The sequence below is a fragment of the Limanda limanda genome, chromosome 6, assembly GCF_963576545.1.
Source record: "Limanda limanda chromosome 6, fLimLim1.1, whole genome shotgun sequence".
Lineage (NCBI taxonomy): Eukaryota > Metazoa > Chordata > Actinopteri > Pleuronectiformes > Pleuronectidae > Limanda > Limanda limanda.
In genome coordinates, this window is record NC_083641.1 from 25,620,719 (window position 1) to 25,643,346 (window position 22,628).

At 43.9% G+C, this 22,628-nt stretch overlaps 1 protein-coding gene across 6 annotated transcripts in view; it reads left to right on the plus strand.

Annotated features, from left to right (window-relative positions):
* Positions 1-22,628, plus strand: part of tenm4 (teneurin transmembrane protein 4) — a 135,388-nt gene that overhangs the window by 97,248 nt on the left and 15,512 nt on the right. For all 6 annotated transcript variants that reach the window (XM_061073113.1, XM_061073114.1, XM_061073110.1 and 3 more), the window contains 5 exons: positions 4,825-5,057; positions 5,735-5,889; positions 11,210-12,087; positions 16,891-17,063; positions 20,829-21,064. In XM_061073113.1, the coding sequence (XP_060929096.1) occupies positions 4,825-5,057; positions 5,735-5,889; positions 11,210-12,087; positions 16,891-17,063; positions 20,829-21,064 (1,675 nt within the window). The remainder of the gene's footprint in view (positions 1-4,824; positions 5,058-5,734; positions 5,890-11,209; positions 12,088-16,890; positions 17,064-20,828; positions 21,065-22,628) is intronic.

Below are 22,628 nucleotides of genomic sequence, written 5' to 3' on the forward strand. Positions count from 1 at the left end.
TGGGGGTTTAATAACTACGTCCTCCGAGCTAATCTCTGGATTCAGTGGCTTGTTCCCTTCTGTGTGTGTGCGTCTGTACGTGTGATTGCAGAGAGAAGATCCAGTTAATTGTTGAGTCGATAGAGGCTGTACTTTCACTCAGGGTTAATAACAGGAGTCACGTATTGTCCGATATAATATAATTTATACAATTGTCACAAAGGAGTGATGTGTTGAATTAACAACACCTGAATAAAGTAGAATATATAGAACATGCACCTTCCAGAGTATTGCAACACAACTCTACTGCAACAAATCCAACCTTCATGAAAGGCGTGATTCTTTTTTTTTATCCTGGCACTGTCACAGAAATGTTGCAGGATGAACTAATTCCTATTGAAGGAGCAATATTTGAAAAGTATTGAAAGCGCCCTAAAAATAAAGATTTGTCGCTGAATTAAATCAACGGCTTCCTAAAGGCGTCGATGTGAAATCTGATTAAGACGTGGTTTTATGAAGTTTTTATGTACAAAGCCTCCGAAAATGGCAACTCGGTGAAGATTGCATCAATGGCTTAAGATGCACAGACCTAATTTTCCATGGCAGGAGGCGGCAGGGGAAATCTCTGGTTGCTGTCTTTAGATATCATGTCTGCAGCAAAGGATTATTGATTGCCTTTCTATCAGGGGGGGGTCACGACTTCAGAAGGGGGAACATGTTGTCAGGCTGAAGATGAAAAACCTTGTGATGCTGGTCACTGGCCTCAAAAATGACCAGATTAATAAAACAGTCAGACACAGTTTACTGGGGTTAATGATTCCACAGCACAACAGTGGTCTCATGTCTGTTCTGTGCTTGTGAACACGATATCTCAAAAACGCCTCGAGGGAATTTCTTCAAATTTAACAAAAAGATTCTATCAGTCTCAAAAACAAACTGATTCAATTTTGGTTGTTGTAGGTCAAAGGTTTCTGTCACAGTGATCTTGTGAACTTGATATATCACGAAGCCCCTACAGGGAATGTCATTACATCTGGTTTATCTGGAGGTCAAAGGTCACTCTGACCTCACCAACCCTCCCCCCACCCTCTTCTGAACATGTTAGCCTAACAACACCTCGAGATAATTCTTTCAAAATTGGCACCAACATTCACTTAGACTCAGGGATTAATGGATTAGATCCGGGAGGTCAAAAGGTCAATGTCACAGTGACAATTCTGATCAGTTTTCTCTCAAACTCAAAGATTAGTTTATTAGATTTCAGGGGTCATAGGTCACAGTGATCTCATATGGGCCTGAAAATAAACAGTAGGGATGCAAGGCGAGTAATTCTACTTCCCTCTGTGCAACTACCTCCTCTCTTTACTTCTTAAGTGTCTTTGTGCAGAACACAAATGTTGTCTTACGTACAGGAGCTTATAAACCTCTCTCACACACACACAGCCACACACACACACACAGACACACACATGATCCGTTCGCCAGTGCGAGACTAAAGAAATGTCAGAGCTCTGTTCCTTTGGCCTCGGCCCTCCTAGCACATTTGCAAATTATGAAGGAGCTCCATCCTGGTAAACACAGCATGTGTCTGTTTAAAATGGGTGGCTGCCTCCTGTCCGTGTGCGAGCTGGCGGTCGGACTGGCTGCTGGGTGATCTCACCGCGGTGTTCATTGACCCCCTACTAAGGGGGTCCCCATCCACTCCAACACACGCTCCCTCCATTGCCACACCAGCATGCGGCAAAATCCAATTATCTTCTACAAACTAGATGTTGTCAGTGAATATAGATGGAATATATGGCCGTAGCTCAAGGTCAGGCAACAGCGCCTCATAGTTTCAAACACCACGGGGGGTCCAGGACTGTTCGACATGCAACTGGGAGCTGATAAGGTATCAGCTGAATGCACATGGCAGATAGAATGCAAAGCAGGATCCGGTTATTGAGGCTTGCTACTGACCTACTACTCCGAGGACCCTGTCAACAAACACACAGGGATCTTTTAAAACAAAGCTTTAGTCTGGGAGTTTCGGCCTCTCGGGTGTAATCTGTGAATAAAAATCAGGCTTTTTGCAGAAGCTCCATCCAACGTGGAGATTTTCTCAAACACGGTAGATAGAGTTTTCTGCTTGTGTCGTCGTGTTACTCCACCACAACAGCTAATAACGTTTTTTTGTATTGGTTTCCCTATAAAGATCGACTGATACGAGCCTTTCACAGACAAACCTGCATCAGCTCATATGTTTGCTGATGTGAAATCTTTTATTTTACAGAATAAACAATACAGGAAGGATATGCATTTAGGTGTTATGTACCTGTAAAAAAAAACAGAAAATATTTCCTTTTATTTAGTTATCATTAAACGGTAAAATATCAATTCCACTTCTTTGTCATAAGGAATTTTTACCAATTCACTTTTGATGTTATATATATATTTTGGTTGTTGAAGGTCAAAAATATAAATATATATATAAATATTATATGATTGCAAAACATTTTAGATATAAATACACAGCAGTTGTTTTTCTAAAGCAGCCACTTGCACCTGGAACTACAAACCAACACATCAGTCAATCTGGTCAGTGGGCAGATCTTTTGACGTGTGTGCGCCTGAGGTTCACTGTCATCACGGATTCAATGAAGGTCAATCGTCAATTTAAAAATCCTGCACCGGAGTTGACAATCCCACAGAACCACCAGTGGTGTGATCTCGTTGCGTTATACAAATATATGAGCTTTGGCACCGTCTGGCCTGTCGAGCACAAGCTCAAGGTTGTAGTTGAAATTCCGTCTTAATCCACTTTGAATGATGCCCTGCTGACAGGTTTCTCCATAATGCTTATCAGATCTGGCAGAACTGTGTTGTATCCTGACCTGAGAACTCTGCTTATCTGCAAGGGGGGGGGGCGACAACCAGCAGTATAAAGACCTAACAAAACAAGGAGGCTCAATTTATAGTGATTCAATTAAATTAACTCATCAATTAGAAAAGCTAACCTATGTAATCAGGGGTAAAGCACAGGAATTTGAAGAGGTGTGGGCCTAACCCTTAATGGACTTTCTCAGGCAACGGTAGATTATATCTATCTGTAGGGATATCGAGTGTGACATTTTTATTTTATTTTATTTATTATTGTTATTATTTTACGTAGGTATGTATGTTTGTGTGCGTGTTTTGTCTTTATTTTATTTTTATTTTTTTTTGTATGTATGTGTATGCAGTGAAGTTCGCCTGCATTTCATTGTGCAACTTGTGTGATATGTGTCAATGTGTTTTGTAGGTTCTTATTGGAAATGAATAAAAAAACATTTTTCAAAAAAAATGAACTCATCAAAACTGTACATTTACAGTTAAACTCTGCATTTGTGCTTTTATCGAGTAGCCAAATAGTTGATGATACATTTTCTGAGTCTAGCTTGGACTTAACATTTAATATCATTCAGGTTTTGCCTTGTTGCTTGATCTATCCACTTCATTTTGTATGCTGCATGCGGCTATACTCGAGGAAATCATGCACATAGCCACAGTCATTCTATTATCAGTAATGAAACTAACTTAACTGTGTTAGTTAAGTTTTTCACATCTCTGACACCTGCAGACAAAAGGCTTTCATTTGGGCCTTGTGCTGTTTTAATGGGAGCACGGGCGAGCTTGTAAAATCTTTATTAAACCTTCACCAGTCCCAGTATCCCGTGGTGTAAAGTGGCACTGGGACTATAGCGTCATTGTGTCATGCTTTAATATTTTCACATGGCCTTTCCTTTGCAAGAAATAGGGTGGATGGGGGGGGTTTAGTGTGAGGGTTTGAGGTTTGGAGAATAAACCTTCTCCGTCACTTCATCTGTATTTCTATGGATGTGTCTGAAGTCGTCTCTGTGTGCTGACACGGATCCTGACGAGGAGTTTTCCAGCAGATCTCAGCAGGGATTGGTTATATTTGGCTCTTTTGTCTGTCTGTCTGTCTGTCAGGTTTGGGGGGGGGGCGACCTCCTGTGTGTGTGTGTGTGTGGAGAATTTACCTTGTTGACTTGGTTTGGGGGGTTTAAAGGGTTGTTGTTGTTTGTTTTTGTTGTTTGCTGCCTGATGGATACGTAATGTGTTTGGTTTGCAGCTTCAGCAGAACATTTCTGTTTGTCTAAAAAAAAAAAAAAAAGAGTCCCAGGGGAAATAGAAAAACATACATGTGTGTGTAGTCGTTCCAGCGATAAGCAGTTCCCTGCCGCTGTGCGTGTGTGTGTGTGCGTGTGTGTGTGTGTGTGTGTGTGTGTGTGTGTGTGTGTGTGTGTGTGTGTGTGTGTGTGTGTGTGTGTGTGTGTGTTTCATGTTGTTGTTCTCAGATGGTATCACAGAGATTTCTCGGGCCAGGGGAGGAATTTTAATTAGGATTCCTGTCACAAAGTCTTTAGAGTCCAACTAAACCCATCATGTCTCTTTGTCCTCTCACATTCTCTCCTTCAACATCACCACCTCTTCAATGATTTGAAATAAGGTAGAGACGTGTGTTCTTCCCTGGAAAGTGTGTCTCACATATCGGTGCATGTGGAGGAGTTGAGAACCCACTCACTTTTTGACAACAGGGATTTTTCCCTCTAAGCCGACTCTTGAAGATGAGTTATAAGCTCCATCATTATGTCACGTTTAATCTCATTCTGTTTTTTTCCTTTTTCCGTGTCACTGGTTTAAACTCTAATTTTGCCCAATTGACTCTCTCAATGGCTTTTGAATCCATTTTAATTGTATTACACAATGTTTCTTATTGAAAGCACTGTAGCCCCTCCAGCTTTATTGACCTCCTCCTCCTCCTCTTCTTCCTCCTCTTCCTCTCCTTCTCCCTCCTTCCTGCAGCAACAGCCCGGCTCACAAGTACTACCTGGCCACCAGTCCGGTGAACGGCGCCGTGTACCTCTCGGACACCAGCAGCAGGAAGGTGTTCAAGGTCAAATCCCTGAACGTGGTGAAAGACGTGGCCAAGAACCTGGAGCTGTTGGCCGGCACCGGGGACCAGTGTCTCCCGTACGACGACACGCGCTGCGGCGACGGGGGGAAAGCGGTCGAGGCCACGCTCACCAACCCCAGAGGTAACGAATGGATGTTATTATAACCAGTGTAGTGTGTCGGGTCCGGCTCATCATGTAGACTCTTCAGATTCTCTCCTCTCGGTTATTATAATAACATAATTTATTTTTTTTTAAAGCCTGCCTCTCCATGTGTTATCCCGAGGTCCTTTTTTTATTCTCGTTGCTTCCATATTTGGATGATGCATTAGTCATTAGATCACATGCTCTCTCTTTGTCCTCCGCCGGGATGAAGTCGTGATTCATATGCACTGAAATAACACTCTGGTCCCTCGGAGATGGGCAACATGTATAGACCGGGTTTGAGTTAGAATCAGAACATTTGGCTCTAAAGCCTGAACATGTTCATCTGTGTTTAAATACACGGCTAAAGTCACTGTTCTCCTCTTCGTTGTTGTTTGAGTCCGAGAGCAAAAGACAAAGAAACTGCATCGATGGAATTTTCCCTGTAATTGAATCAATGCCTACAGTACTATTCATCTATTTTGATGTTTCAATTGTTCCCAGCTATTGATTGAACAAATCAATCCTAGCATTCGTTTCATTGCCGTGATTACTCTTTAATTTCTACCCCCTAACAAATAGCCCCAAATTGCAATTAGCGGTGTTCAGTCCTCACTTTAGCTCCCAGATATACAAAATAACCGATGAGTTTTTTGCCTATCTGCCTCTATCTGCAGGAATTACGGTGGATAAATACGGTGTAATCTTCTTTGTGGACGGGACCATGATTCGCCGGATTGATCAGAACGGCATCATCTCCACTCTGCTGGGCTTCAACGACCTGACCTCTGCCCGACCCCTGAGCTGCGACGCTGTGATGGACATCTCTCAGGTTCGTCTCTGACCCGCGTGGCCAGCGTGTGCTTTCCTGTCTCTCAGCCAACACCGCTCTCCTTGACTGACCCTGGACCCCGGGACACCGAGAGCTGTTGTTTGTGTAGATGGAAACTCTTTGCCGGGATCCAGTAGCCCTCGGTTTAGTCTTTTTTTTTTTGTTTATCGGCCACATGATGCCAGTTTTTTCAGATTCGCAGCACTTGCAGAGGATACGGAGGATGAAAGTTGGAGCTTACAGGCATTTAGCCGTCTGCTGGGATTCTGCCTCCAGTTTTCAAACTGAATACCGTTTCCTGTGTTCACCTGAACCCGTGTCAGTGAATTCTCTGAAAACTGTGGTATGTCAGGAATGATGACGAGGGATGAATGAAATAGTTCTCAGGTCATTTTTATTTGTCGAAAAAGGAAATGTATTTTAACAAGGGGAACAACAAAAACATCAAAATACAACATGACAGTAGAAGAACTATAAACTGAATACTATAAACACAATGCAAAACTAAAAGTAGAATACATTTAAATTCACTCTGATCTGATATCAGTCCCTTAAATATGCCTGATTTATTTTTTCATATGTTAAATATAGTGAAAAACAAATCCTGGATTCATCTCCTGGATCCTCATCTGCACCAAAAGTGATTGGTTTCTTCCTCTTTTAATCTTCCTTATAACAAACAACAAACAAAGAATGAAATCATAACCTCCTCGGCGGCAATAAAAAACGAGGAGTGATTATAAAAAAATCTAAAATAAGAACAAAATAAAGTTCTTATCTGTGAGCAGAGGCCGTGTGTGGTTTATTAGACTTATGCATGTTTATAGCTTTAGAATAAATTACATTTTTGATGTTGCTGTATTTTTTTAAAAGCAAAAACCTGCATCTCTGACCAGAAAGGAGAGGATGTTAAATTCATTGCATTACGAACGGGCTGGATTCACCACGATGGATTTAATTGGCCCACGAGATAATGAATTCAGGAAAGCGGGCCCCAAACACAGCTGTGCAGGCTTTGGGTGCATTATAAAAAATTTAAATCATCTTACGGTTAACACACAAATACGTATAAATAATGAAAATGAGCAGTTAATTGGACTCGGCCCAGACTGGTCGAGGAAATCACAGGAATATAAAGGCGAGCGCTGAAAGTCCCAGGAGCTCCCGCGCCGGCGTCAAGTGGCCGCACCTCCACAAACACAAAGGGCCACTGACCTATAGCTGTAGGGGGGGGTGACAAGGCTGACCTTTGACCTCAAATGCTCTCAATTCACTCATGCAAGCAAAAGCATATACAGGCACACACACATATGGGCATATGTACCATACTGCTACACCAGACAGAACCCCCCGGCCCCCCGAGGCAAGGGCGCTGCACCGAGGTCACACCGGTCTCTCCGCTCAGCGACAAGACAGAGCTTTCACTGTTTTCTATTCTTGCAGCTGTTATTTTCCTCACAATTTTCACCCAAAGTAGTTGAGGGTTGTTTTTTGCTCATATTTAAAAACCACATTTCGGGTTTTTTATGTGTTGTCTTCAGTATCTGTAATTGTTTTCGTTTCGCTCTCGTGAACGAAGCATTTCTTGGTTTTAACGATGGGATCTGATCGACTCTGCTCGGCTCCGTGTGTTCCCCGGCACCAGTTTGTTGTTTCTGGCCCTCTCGTGTGTGTTATTGAGTACAACGATCATAAAGAAAACCTCCTGAGGGGCCGGGAGCTCGTCTTTTGGAGGCTTTTTGTTTGAAATGAAGTATTCAGCGGAGGGAGCGAAGCCTCCAGTTGCCCATTTCCAGCCCGAGGGAACTCCATCCCCATCATGACCCCTGCTCGCTGCTCTCTTACACACACCCCCCCTCTCCCCTCCCTTCCCCACCCCACTACACACACACACACAAGCGCCTATAGATGCTCGCCGTCCCAGTGCCAGAGCCGAGAGGACACAGGGAGACTTGCAGCTCCACAACGATGACAAATCGCACAAGCACTAGCAGAGACACTCAGACGGTAAAAAGCATCCATTAAAAATTCATCCAGGGCACACGCTGTAGCTTCCTCCTTCAAACACTCCCCAACCCCTCACTTAGAGCCCGGGTTTCTCCAGAGAAGACTCATCATAGCGGTCATTACTTCTCCGGTACTTCACCTGTTTAAGGCAACAAAAAAAAATACAAATAATAATAACGTCCGATTTCCCTGTCGCCCCCTGATGAGGTCGTTGTTATCTCGCCATCTGTGCAGGAAGCGACGTGCAGCTCAACTCACTCAGGATTCCAGGTCCGTCGCTGTAACCTTCCTCCCGTCTAACGTCTGATTATCACTTCAAGAGGACAAGAGTTTGACCTTGTTCAGGAATCTTTCTACGGTTGTTTACACCGCGGCCCTCAGGTTCCTCCGTGTTTCAGATTTCATATCGGCTCCGTTTTTGACGTCAAGTCTTGGAAATCTTCTCCACCTCCCGCTGCTGAGTTCAATCTCAGATAGAGGGAAAAACCCGTGTCTTAAAACAAGTTCTCTTGAACATATTTCAAGGGTGTTAGCGGCTTCAGAAGGCTTTATCACGCCTCTGACTGTGACATTCAATTAAAATATGAGAGGGCCTTCAAATAATGACATATTACTTTTCTTCAGACAGGCATCACGCTGGTGTGAGCAAAGAGAGGAGAGATGGCTAATGGAAAATGTCATTAAAGTTCTAATGCCGGAGCAAATACATTTAAAAATAGTCCCGGGGTGTTGTGTTGTTTGATTCCGTGGCCCGGGCATCTCTCAGCTGATGAGCACATTGTGGGTTCTTCGGCGAGTGGCAGACATTACTGACAGCTGCCCCACTGTATGAGGGGGGGGGGGTGTTTGATCGGGTTACAGCATATGGGACAGCAGCTCGGGAAATCTCCCCCTCATCAGTCAGAGTGGCGTGAAAACCTCCTCCCAGGCAGCTCCCCCGGGCCACTCCACACTCCGCCTCATGAAATATTGAACCGCGAACTGTTGACAAGATATAGGTTTTAAGAAATTGAAAGTCTCTCCATCATTTCCCCCGAGCAAACGCATTTTTCTGCTCATCAAAAGGACGACGTGTATCCTCTCAGCTCGTGTGTTGTTTGCTGTTTGTTGCTAAAGATGTGGAGTATTATTTAAAACCTCCTCCGTTTAGTGTGAGTGTTTTTTTATGAGACCGGAGCTGCGTCAAATTTATTTTTCAATCAAGGGTGGACAGATTGTAAAGAGGAGCAGAGATTTAAAATAATCGTCTCCATATCCACAATCAGTTTGAAATGATTTCCACTGCGTTAATGTCTGGAAAATTAGGAATCTTTGCCCGATAGCAGGTAAATAAATGGCTTTTAGCTACTGTTTGCTCAATGTGATATTGTGATTGTGGTGCAGAGAAGCAACGTTAAACGAAATGTTATTAGTCAACCTTGACTTTATTCCTCATTTATCAGCAGAAACTATTTCCCTGAAGCACTTTAACTGCAGTTTTCTTTGTATTTATCGGGATCTTACTTTAGCACACGAGCAGAAGAGCTGGGCAAGTTGACTTCTGACTTTCTAACAGTCAATAAAAACAAACAAAAGAGGAATGAGAACCTATATGCTCTGGTTTGAAGTGTCCATTGTCAAAGGGCACATACAAGTCTTATCTAAGTTCTTATATCTAATCTTATAGTGTACAGGCATTTTCAGCTGCATTAGAAATCATCAATTTCTGTTTCATAATTTCTCAAATAGAGCAATATCTAGTTAGAAGAAATATTATAAGAAACTCGCAAGAAAACAAACCTCTTGCTGAACCACACGTTTAACTCATCAGATTCACGATTTGTCTGTGGTTTGTTTTTGTTTTGACAGAATCCTGTCGTTTGAAAATACATCTGACAAAAGAGAATGAAACTGATGCAAAATACAAAACTTTATTCCCGTTTGAAATGTTAGTGGTTATGATGGGACAAAGACACAGTAAGAAACAGGGGAAAAATAAAAAAGACGGGTACATGTACAGGTATATAACTGCATATTATACCGTATATACTTTGTACAATTCATGTACTTTTCCCCCAAATAAGTATAATTTAGAGCTCTCTCAAAACAATAGGTTTGTTGTTCCTCTCTCTTAGCGCAAATCTATTAAGTTATTTAATTCAAATTGTCCATTTATTCTTAACCACAGATAGTAAGTAGGCAGCTGGCCACTTTTTACTGGCTCCCACAATCACACAACACACTTATTTTGCTCTATTTCGTGAAGCTGTCTCACTTGACTAATCTAAAAGGTTCTTTTTATTCCAAAAAGCATAATTAAGGAGTATGATACGGTGGCAGAGGCAGCAATTTATTTCATATTAAAGAGCACACGACCTGATGCTCAGGAGATTTCCTCATTTTTAGTGATAAAGGTCGATGCAATTTGCCTTTCCAGGTCATTATGACAAATTAGTCAACGGCAGTAGCAAGCCACATGAATTCATTCACCTTCCCATTTCCCAGCGGTGGTGCAAAGTATTAAAAACACTGCTAACGCTGCTCTTGTGTCTAAAATCTGAACCTGTTTTTGTATGTTGGTCCAGATTTTAATCAGCCTCCATTGTTGCTGCCCCAAGGCTTCTATTGAAATATAGCACTTCATATTATGCTCCTAAGAGATCCCTGTTGGATCATAAGTGAGAGGGAGACCGGTAAATTGGATGAATCTAATCATTCCAATTTGTTAAAAGCCTGATACATTGTTAGCAGAACAATAAGTCATAATTTAGGACGCCAGCGGCAGGCTAGACTTTCATTTGGTAAAGTGTGCTCCAGTTTCCTTTCAAGGACTCATGCAATCTCTCGTCATTACAAAATTAATAACCCCAAGCGAGGGAAAACAGTGACTTTGTGGAGGTGAACGAGTCGGACGCCCGGTCCTGAGATGTCCACACTTCTCGTGATCAATTGAGAGTGCTGCTTCTTCTCTCAGTTAATCGGATCCTTTGAATGATCTCCCCTCGTCTGCCCTTCCTCACCGCTATCGTTTGATCTTAAATTTCATGTTTTTGTGGTTCAAACCTTTTAAGAGTAAAGCTCCTTTTTTCTCCCGTCTTATCAGATAAAAAATCGTTTCAAAAAATGTATCTGCTTCCAGTTTACACTTTGAGATCGCCCACCTCTTTTCGCAGCAGCAGCCGATCTCCTTTTTCTAAACACTTTTCTGTGATTCTTCCCTTGAGGGACTGTTTCCCTCTGATAAAGTGAAAAGCGTGTGGATCGATGAGGGCTCGGGTCTGTTTCTGTGACCTGAAGCTGATGTTTTTTGGTGTGTGTTTGCTTTTCCTCTCAGGTGCGTCTCGAGTGGCCCACAGACCTGGCCGTGAGTCCCATGGACAACTCCCTGTACGTCCTGGACAACAACGTGGTTCTCCAGATCTCGGCGAACCATCAAGTCCGTATTGTAGCCGGCCGCCCGATGCACTGCCAAGTCCCCGGGATCGATCATTTCCTAATGAGCAAAGTGGCCATCCACGCCACCCTGGAGTCCGCCAACGCCCTCGCCGTGTCCCACAATGGCATTCTGTACATCGCCGAGTCGGACGAGAAGAAAATAAACCGAGTCCGACAGGTGTCCACGAACGGAGAGATCTCGCTGGTTGCCGGGGCACCGAGCGGCTGCGACTGCAAGACGGACGCCAACTGTGATTGTTACTCCGGGGACGAAGGCTACGCCAAGGACGCCAAGCTGAACGCGCCCTCCTCGCTGGCGGTTTGTCCAGACGGAGAGCTTTACATCGCAGACCTGGCTAACATTCGGATCCGCTACGTGCGCCGGAACAAGCCCTACCTGAATCCGCTCAGCATGTACGAGGTGTCCTCTCCCATTAACGACGAGCTCTATCTGTTCGACTCCAACGGCAGCCACATCTTCACACAGAGCCTGACGACAGGAGACCACCTCTACAACTTGACCTACACGGGAGGAGGGGATCTGAGCAGCATCACCGATAAGAACAAGAACACGGTGATCATCCGACGGGACACGACAGGAATGCCCCTGTGGCTCATGGTCCCTGACGGACAGACCTTCTGGTTCACCATCGGCACCAACACTGCCCTGAAAACTGTCGCCGCTCAGGGTCAGGAACTCGCTGTGATGACCTACCACGGCAGCTCGGGACTTCTCGCCACCAAGACGAACGAAAACGGATGGACCACCTTCTTCGAGTGAGTGATTTTTTAAGAAACGTTTTTTGCAAAACACCTTTATAATCCACATAATCTGGAGTCTGGATCCCGGGTGAGCTGATTATAGATTAGCGCTTTGCCACCGAGAGCAAGTAAATAGATCTGTTAAATCTCCTAAATCCAAAATACAATTCGTACAAAGTCATTTATAGAATATCTCTGCAGTATTTGTTGTGGCAGTAAATGCTGTGATGCTTTAGTGAGTAAATGTTCAGAGTTGAAGAGTTCAGAGCTTTTTGGCACTCGAGGTGCCTTCCTATGCCTGGATGTCTACGCCAATACGAATACAGGACCTGTTCTGGTATGGGTGTAATCCTATTTGCCCGTTTATAGGATTACCGCATGATATGTTGCTTATTTGCACCCTTGCTTGCAGTGACAGCATCCAGGCCGCGGCTTGTTTGGAGTTGTGTTGGGTACAGGAACATAATAGATTGGACAGAGGAAGTAATTGATCGAGGCAAACCCGCAGATTGTGAGGGAACAGTCGGACGCTCCCACGCGCCCGCAGCCCGTAAGCCCGGGATTTCATGTTCTCCGTGACTTCCACTGAGCAATCTGTCCCTTAGCTTAATATGCTGCACCGGGGGACACTGTGCTAACCGGTTGTCACTCCAAAAAAGTGTGATTAAGCAGATCGGCTGGTCAGACATCTGTTACAGCTCGCCGGAGGAATAGAACACTCTGACACATAATCAGGCGCTCTGTTTAGTCTGAGTAGACATTTATCACCTGTGTTTGATTTGGTTGTCATCCGAGACGGTTGAACTGGAAGAAAGGAAGGAAAAAAAAAAAAACGACGCAGCGGAAACGGCACAAACGCAGCCGTGCAGTTCTCAAGGTAGAGTGAATCGCCTGCGGCTTAAACAAATCCAGTGGGTGGTTTGAATTCTGAATTCTGTCTCTGTAAATGGCTGCTGTTGTTATCAGCTTTGAGCTCAGTCTCAGCCATTATGTAAAGAAAACAGTGAGTTGCTATAGCAGCGTTAAGGCAAAGGGGGTTTTGTAAAGATGCAACGCAAACAACGATGGAGATGTTTCCCAAAAAAAAAAGAAATCTCACTTTCACTTTAAGGAAATAGAAAAAACAAGTGCGGCGTTTTTTCAGATATTTGAAAGACGCATGTTTTATTCAAACACAGAGTTAACATGAAAGAAAGAAAGAAAGGAAGGGGGGGGGTGAGGGTTCTGGGATATGTGTACACGTTTCACTCCAGAGTTGCATCATTGTTTGGCTTTGGCTCAGGGGGCACGGCAGGTCATATTCTAATCACAGGGTCGGTGGTTCAATCTGCAGTTCCTCCTCTTCGCCTGCTCAAGGGCACTCAACATGTCCTCCAGTGGAGCAGGACTCTAGACCCCCGATTGCTCCTGATAGGCCGGGCATAATAGCTCCCTGCCATCTGTGTGTGTGTGTGTGTGTGTGCGTGTGAATGGGTGAACAAGATACATAATACAAAGGGCTTTGTTTGAAAAGTGTCAACTTAGTGTTGAGTTCTCTGGTAGAAGCTTTATACTGTATTTACTGTGTAAGTAAGGATTAGAAAAGAGCAAGTTTAATTTAGGTTGTGGAGCCGTCACCCGTTCATTTCCTTTTTAAACTTGCATTTCAACCAAGGTTATGTTTTCACTGTGGAATGATCCGGTATCTGTCAAGAGAGATCGAGCGATTTACAACATGTTTGTTGATATCTCAGAGAATAATTAGTAATTAGAAAAAATTGGTGCCGATTCAAATGAATATAAAATCATTTAATTTTGGATTTAGTGATTTTAAATGTGGTTTAACAACACTATTGGGCCTTGGTGCAGGTATTTGCTCTCCTGAGGGACATTCATATTATTATTATTCCAATCACTATTAGTAGTAGTAGTAGTACTACTAGTAGTTGTGGTATTGCTATTATGTTGTTATATTTATATAAATTCTCTTTTTGGGAAATGATTCCATACTTTTCTAGAAATGAGTCAGATAATCCCTGTTTTAATTTCCACCTCATGGAGTGGTTGTTGTTTTTCGCCAGAATTATTCCATTGGGATGTAACTCCACCACCTGAGGGTCAAAGCAATAAGTTTCTATCATCCAGATTGATATCTGCCTTTATCTCTGCTCAGCAAAGTGCACGGCTGAATATGTTATGCAATCTAAATGTATTAATTAGTGCACGGCTCTTGTCCTGCAGCCAGGAGATCAGGATTTTTTTGTGTGTCTGCAGAAGTGAGAACATGGAGGATTGACTGGAGAACAAAGGACATCTGGTCCAGGGTCTTTCTTTCAGTCTCATCTGCTCTGACGTTTACTGTAAACGCAGATGCTCCGCTGACCTCCTAATGTTTCTGTTGTAATGATAAGTGCTCACACTAAGGGGTTACTGTAAATCTATTAACTCATCTGAAGGATGCCTAATTGTTCTCTTAGCCTCCAATTAACAGGCCAGCAATGCTTCTGTTGAGCAGCAAACAGGAATAAGCTGCTGGGTTTTCGAGAAAATGTTCTCCAGCTGATTAAACACATCAGGAGCAGCAACACCTCAATCACGTGAAACATCTCGTCTGTATGTTCCTGTCTTTACGGTCGTTAGCCACACGTGTTCCGAGATGTACAGGCAGCGACTGGAAGTGAAAGCATGAGAGTAGCTCCGTGTAGAGCAGAGTTTAGGTCTGCTGCAGGCGACGCTGATGTGAAGTGTCCGGCCTATTGTTGGGCGCCAGCGTGAAAGGTCACGGAGTTAGCATGTGACACGGGGGTGATGCAATCGGAATGGACTTGTGTGGCCATCCGTGGGGAAAGCAGTCCTCTCTCCCTTCTGCTGAGACCGCTGCCCCCGCCTGCCCCTCATGTCCAGAGAAAGTAAGCTAATAGGCAGCTGAGCCGAGGCACGGCCATTACGGCTCAGCGGCGGAGCCCGAGGAATGGCTCCGGCTCGAGGGCCTAATTGAGACGGAGAGAGTTTGGGTCAGTGATCAAGCCGGCGTGTGCAGCATCGCTCAAGACTGAGATGTCTGTCTTGTGGCCTCGGTCTTTCGTGCGGATGGTGATGGAAAAACAGGGATCCACCGAATGAACGGATCGGTTAAAAGTACAGGACCGATAACGTGCAGCTCGTCTTTGATTGTTACAGAGGGAGAATGAGTCGCCGATAAAATACAGGCGGTATCAAAAGAAATCAAATGCTTTAGATATAAATGACTCTGCTATTTAGTGTTTCCTGAAGTGGAAGGCTGGGGCTGAAATGCATCTATATGAGTCCCAGTCCCTGCAGTGGAAATCAGATAACGTTTATCTCTGGGAGATGATTCCTCCCTCACTCTTCCTCTCCATATTGGATATTTGAGATGGCAGCGCTGAGGAAATATCCGTAAACCAGCACCCACCATCTCATTTATTAGAGGCTTTATTATGGCAGGCGGCAACACGGAAGAGGGGCTTTTTCCAATCTGTATTCAGCGCGCAGATAAAAGTCTTCATTCTAAGTAATGCACCGTTCACTCACTCCTATTCTGGAACACTGGCAATCTGAGAGATTTGAAATTGTTCCGTGCTGATGTGCTCCGTGAGTGAAATGAAACAATCTGGCCACTCGTGTTCCTGTTTGTGATGAACCGACTGATTCTCTCCAAGGAGTCGTTCCCGTTTCACCGACTGTATCACGAGATTAGGGCCACATCGCTAATCTCTTAAACTAATAAGCAGATTTCCCAATGTGACGAGGTGTGTGCTTTTTGATTTTGCCCATAAGTGCGTCCATCCTTTTAAAGGTTACTCCCCGAGCCGAGCAGCATTGATATTCATGTCTCGTGCACGCCCCTGTTGGAAGAGCTGGAAAAGTTCAACTCGTTCGCGACGTTGCACATTGTGCACGAGGTTCTGCTGATTGTGCTCCGGTGATTAACGCCAATAGTTTTTGAGTTTTATCACCTCGGGCTGCCAGCGCCGATGGATTTGTTGCCGTGTTTACTGCCGGGCGTTTGACGCATTTTCCGCAATTTGTGACACCAAGAGGGAAATCTCAGGCTCTTCTCCTACCGTAATTACTGCTTGATCAGTTTATCCCAAAGAACAACTCATAATCACAGTAAATCTAAGGTGACAGAGCAACTCATTAGTCACATTTATGCACCTTCATGAATTTTATGCAAACCTGACCAGCATTTATGATGATGTTGATGGCGTCTTTATGTTTTAACAAATCTCACCCAACGCCGGGCAAAGCGCTTTACGTGATTCTACCTCCGTCACTGTTTTACCACAGCTTCAGATTCCTTTTGGCTCACGTCTAGGGTTGCAAAATTCCGGGAATATTCAAAGTTGGAAACTTGCCATGGGAATTAACGGGAATATACAGGAATTAACGGGAATAAACTGGAAATGTTGTGGGTAATTTATACTAACTGTGTTTACCTTGTCATATACAGACATAAATATATACATTTTGTTGTGTCATAGGCTGATTTGAGCCCTGAGGAAACTTTGGGCACTTGACTATATGCTTCTGCATTGTTGTGTCATTCTTAACATAGGTCTTTGCACAGTATTTGCTAATGTACACAGCCTTTCCTTCTACATTGGATGGGGTGAAATGTCTCCACACATGAGAGAGTGCACGTGGCATTGTTCTGTAGAATAAGATGAGAAAAAAGTTTGTAAAAAAACACTAATGCAATGCCAGAGATATAAATAGTTAGCCAAACAATTTGAATACTCTTTAAAAATTTCGGAAATTTACCGGAAACTTTCCGCCCCTTTGCAACCCTACTCACGTCAGTGTATTTCTTTGCAGGTATGACACTTACGGGCGTCTGACTAACATCACTTACCCGACGGGCCGAGTGAGCAGCTACCGCACGGACGCCGACAGCTCGGTCCGCATCCAGGCGGAAGGCTCCAGCAAGGAGGACATCACCGTCACCACCAACCTGTCGGCCTCCGGCACCTTCTACACACTCATGCAGGGTGAGTGTCTGTAGGTGGAGCTGCTGATGTTTGAGGTGTTCTATCAATGTCAGTGACAAAAACTTTTCTATATATGAAGTTATTCTCATTCACTGTAAATATCATAAACCTCCAGCGCTACATTTATCACACTTTAGTACTCTGGATATATATTCTGAAAGCAACACCTATTTTAAAAGATGTAAGCGTTTTTTCAGACATGCACTGACTTCTCAATAATTATGAAATATATTCAAAAAATTGCATAATCTCCTGAAATTACCTTGGGGGGGGCTTTATGTGAGAAGACAAATGTCAGAGGCTCTGAACAATCTGGAGTTTCCCTTGCCAGCTCTCCAATACAACTCCAGATGAAATCCAAACAAGGCAATGAGAGAATACAGCAGGGGATTATCCTGGAGTTTTGATGAAGTTCTGAACAAGGGGGGAAACTGAAAAATACAAAAAGTATAATAACTTGGTCGCAATACGAGCCAAGGCCAGGGTCAAGGGTTCTCCACCCCTTCACCAGAACACTCCGGACATTATCCTGTTGTTGTGAATGGGTCTGACCCCAGAATCCCCTTCTGCTCTCTCCTTACGTGAAAGGCAGAATTCAGACCACACTGTGCCGACACTTTCCAGAGTTCTTGTCTGAAAACGGCTTTCGTGTCAGGGATTGTCCACAGTCTCCATTGCTGCATGGTTTTATGTTCTTCTCTGATCCTGTAAGGTTTGTTGTTGGGGGCGATAGCTCTTTGTACGACGTCCCAAGACAAGTAGTGTTAGATAAGAGACGAGAGAATGAGCAATTCAGAGACTGTCACTTTGGGACAGAGCCTCCGAAAGTCAGGGATTCCTAAATGGGAGACGAGCACCGTCTGCCAAAGACTGGTGTGGTGGATACTATAGTTTAAACTGGACCTGGTAAATTGTTCTTTGTCTCTGGACATTTTCATAGAAAACATTTTAGTACCCAAACCTATTTCAATTGTTTTACCATTTTGTAGTGGAGGCTGACCTCGGTTCCAGATCCCTGATTAAATAAGACTTTAACCTCCTGCATGGTTAAAACCAGGAGTTAGATTAGAAACCAGAAAGGGCACTCAGAGAATCCATATCTCCACCAGGACCCTTTGAAATCACATTTAAATTCACCAGATCGTGATTTTTATTTGGATCTGCACCAAAGTACACACACTCATCAATACCAGTTTCCTAAACAAGCCGGATTTTCTTTATCAAGATCCATTATTCCGCAGCCTTCCCCCAAGTCGCCTGGTTTTGTGTCCCACAGTTTGTGTGTAATCCTGCTAAACGACAGACACAAACACACACTGATGGAAACACAACCTCCTTGGCGGAGGTAATTATTTTTGTGTGTTTCGATTGAACAGACTTCAAATGAAGATGTAATGACTCATTGCTTATCAGTCACAGAGCTTTCCCACAGTGGAGTTTATTGCTGCTCTGTTTTTAATAAAAAATAATATGTTGTGCAACCTCCATTTACCAAAATGGAAATTGAATTGATTTTCTGTCATAAAACCCAGCGCTGGTTGTCCACTGCAGATCCTCCAGGTTGAGGACATTTAGCGAGAGATGCAGACAGAGGACGGAGGGATGTTGTGGTTTGTTTTGATAATTTTGTCTCACTGATGTTCTGTTTTGATGAGCTGGTGTTATCTTTGAATTTTCTGGACCTGCTCCACCCGCACCTTCCACCTGCTAATGTTTGATTTTGGGTTCGAACGCGTGTCCTCCACCCTCTCGTCCCCCTGGCTCGCTGCAGCGGAAGATGAAACTCTCCAGTTTCTCGCTGTGGCACAAAGGAGCGGTCACCTCCGCGCTGTGACCTTGTCTCAGACATCTGCTGGCGAGGGGAGCGGCGCCAGGATCTCTGCTGTTAATTAATTCACTGTTGTCGGCTTTGTACGCCTGCGACTGTGGCGATCACATAACACACGAATGCACGGCCTTAAAGATTCCTTCCTGGTCATCTGTTAATGGGATTGTCCTCCTCCTCCTCCTCCTCCTCCTCCTCCTCCTCCTCCTCCTCCTCCTCCTCCTCCTCCTCCTCCTCCTCACGAGCTGCAACGCACCGCAAGGTTAATTGTGTCGTTATGAGAAGCTGATAACCATAAAACTCAAAAGATTGCAGATTACTTCATTTTTTTTGTAAACTCCAATCAGGTGAAGACTCATCACGAGATAATAAAATATATATCGTGTATAAAAGCCAAACATGACTTTTAAAAATGTGAATATACTGCTGAATGTAATATTGAGATGAAGCCAAAGTAAAATCATCAATCAGACTGAGAGTCAAGTGTGGAGTAAAGTCATCGTATTGCACTTGAGTAGCTGTTAGTTATAATAACTACAAGTGAACCTTTGCTGTATTATTTAATTTTATTATCTAACTATGCTCAGCAGGGTCTTAAAAAAGTATCTTAATATTTAATAAGAAGTTAATACGTCTATCTGCCATGAATTTGACAGCGTGAGTATTGTGTCCTGATTTGTATTTGATAAGTGAAAATATAGAGCCCTACCATGAGGGTCAGGTGTCCTGTCATTTGTTTTCCTTTAAGCAGACAACAGCCCAGTTTTTAAATGTGAGTGCAGGTCAGATCCCCCCCCCCCCCTGCTGCTCTGTGCTCATGCATTAGCACCAACATCCCAGTTCAGCAGTATTTTCCAGCTTCATCTGGTCCCAGCGGCCTCCTCTCGGGCCGGGTGAGTCCCAGCGGCCTCTCGGTCAACCGGCCGAGGTGTCTGCATGATGGAGCGAGGTGAGGGCCAGTGCAAGGTCAGCCCTGCCTCCTCCTCCTCCTCTTGCTCCTCCTCTTGCTCCTCCTCTTGCTCCTCCTCTTCCTCCTCCTCCTCCTCCTCCTCCTCCTCCTCCTCCTCCTCCTCCTCCTCCTCCTCCTCCATCCTCATCCTCCTCCTCCTCCGCCCGTTTCTCTTGTCTCAGCAACACAACAAAAACGCGAAACTCCGACCAATCTCGTGACATTTGTTGTTGCCCCTGACGTGTCAACACGAGCAAAATTAAAGTGCAATGTTTTGATTTTTTTTTTTTTTTTTTTACCCTTTTCTGTTAAATGAAGTCAACTAATTAATTTAATGTTTGACAAGCCATTAATTTCCCCTTTGTTCTTAATGAGAATAATATTCCTCCTGGTCCCTGTCAGTGGACGGATGGGGGGGGGCGAGCAGGAGACATCTCTGATGAATGTACATGAGATGCTCGGTGGAAACATTAGTCACTGGTCTGGAGCTGGAACACAGGCTGTCGTCACCTGGGGACAGTAACAGACAGGCTCAGATTTATCCCCTGAGAGAGAGTGTGTGTGTGTGCGTGTGCGTGCATGTGTGTGTGTCTGTGTGCATGTGTTTGTGTGTGTTCTTGCACTAGCGACTCGCCTTCCTTTCTCTGTGGCCACAGGCAAGCTCGAATCTTTTGCTAGTTTTCATTCTTCCATATCCTCCAGGCTGCCGCAACAGCTGTAAAACTTTACTGGCGCTGGGAAACCTCTCACTATTGATCTTTGTTGTCACAGACCCAATATTATTGCAGAGGGCTCGGTTAAATACTGCTGGTAATGGCTTTCTTTTTTTGCTGAGCAGCCATTTTGGGTCATTATATTTGTGTCTGACCGGGATGAATATTAGATTTAGTCCTCGTGCTTCAGCTGCAGAGAGCCTGTGATTGTGTGTCTCCTTCCAATTCCTAATTATAATCATTTCTTTCCCCCCCCGCCCTACGATCCCTCTCCCCAGATCAAGTACGCAACAGCTATTTCATTGGTCTGGACGGCTCGCTGCGGCTGGTGCTGGCCAATGGCATGGAGGTTTCCCTGCACACCGAGCCCCACCTGCTGGCTGGCACCGTCAACCCCACGGTCAGCAGGAGGAACGTGACCCTGGCCATCGACAACGGCCTGAACCTGGTGGAGTGGAGGCAGAGGAAGGAGCAGGCCCGCGGACAGGTCACTGTGTACGGACGCAGATTAAGGGTAAGCGCGGCAGCTTGGGAAAAGTGACTGGCGCTCACACACACACACTCGAAAAGGATCAACAAGGTGACTGTTTAAAAATGGATGAGGGGTGAGGAGAATTTCTCTATCGGGCTCAAAATGGAATTGAATTCCAGCTTCTTCCTGGATGTGACCGGGCTCTCTGCAATTTATCCTTGAATGAAAAATCCTCTGCTTTCTTCAGCAGCGTGAATCTGAGTTTACAGTTACAACCTCTTCACTGGAGGAGTTTGTCAGGAGGCGACTTTGAGACTCACTGTGATGTGAGTCGACAAAAGAATCCTAATGTGATTAAAGCAGCTTTTATCTTAAGGTTTTTAAGAAGTGACTCAGCATTTTGCATTGTGCTGTGTCAAAATACAAGATCAGAAAACTGACTTTGGTTCAACCTCTCATCTAGCAATGCACTGCAGGGGACTATCACTTACATGCACACATTCCTTGAGTTATTTTAGCTTGAATAGTGTAATTCTATTGTTTGTAGCTTATATTGTTACTGTAATAAGTTAGCAAGAATCACAATGTCTTATATATCATCTCTATAAAGTGCCATGTAGTGTTTCGGGATTCATTGGTCTCTCAGATGTTTTCCTAATCCTAATGTGATTAAAAGCAGCTTTTATCTTAAGGTTTTTAACAAGTGACTCAGCATTTTGTAAAAAATGCAAAATCGTTTAAGGACAGAAAACTGAATCTGGCTCAACCTCTCATCTAGCAATGCAGGGGACTATCACTTACATGCACACATTCCTTGGATAATTATAGCAAGAATAGTGTAATTCTTATGTTTGTAGCTTATGTCTAATGATTATTGACACTGTAATAAGTTTGCAAGAACCAAAATATCTTATATATCATCTCTATAAACTGCCATGTAGTGTTTTGGGGTTTCATTGATCTCTCAGATGTTTTACAAGATGAGTTTCCTGAATCATATCAAAGCTTTTCACAACACACAAATTGCATTTCTTAGTTCCGACTTCTTTTCTTTCCTCTGAAAGTGTCCAATGACTCAAGCTTGGCCAATAAAAAATCAGCCAATATGAGGCTTTCGCAGACAAATTGGAATCTGTGTTTATGTTTTTGTCGATATAAAAACCTTTATTTTACAGAATAAACATTGCAAAAGGGGGTTTGATAAAAACAACTTAGCAATCATTGCCGATTCATTTTCAAATACACATAAATTGGCCGCCATATCAATTTTTCTATGCATCCATCCTGTAAATCAACAGGTCCCTTCTCATGACAGGTTGAACAGCCGATGTTTAATCGTACAACATCTGGTTTTTCAACATTAACACGTGGAGAAGCAGCCGAAGATCCCGGCTGATTGTCCTGTTGTGTTTTTCTTGGGCTTTCCCAGGCAAATAACAACTTGGTTTAAGTTGTCTTCCACATTCCCTGGGAGGTGACACCGCTAATGGGGAGGTGCCACTTTGTCTGTCGTGTGCTGTTCATTTAATGGCCCTGTTGTCCCTTTGGAAGTGAAAGCTTCTAATGTATGTTACAGACAATGGCCCCGGGGGCGAGAGAGGAAATG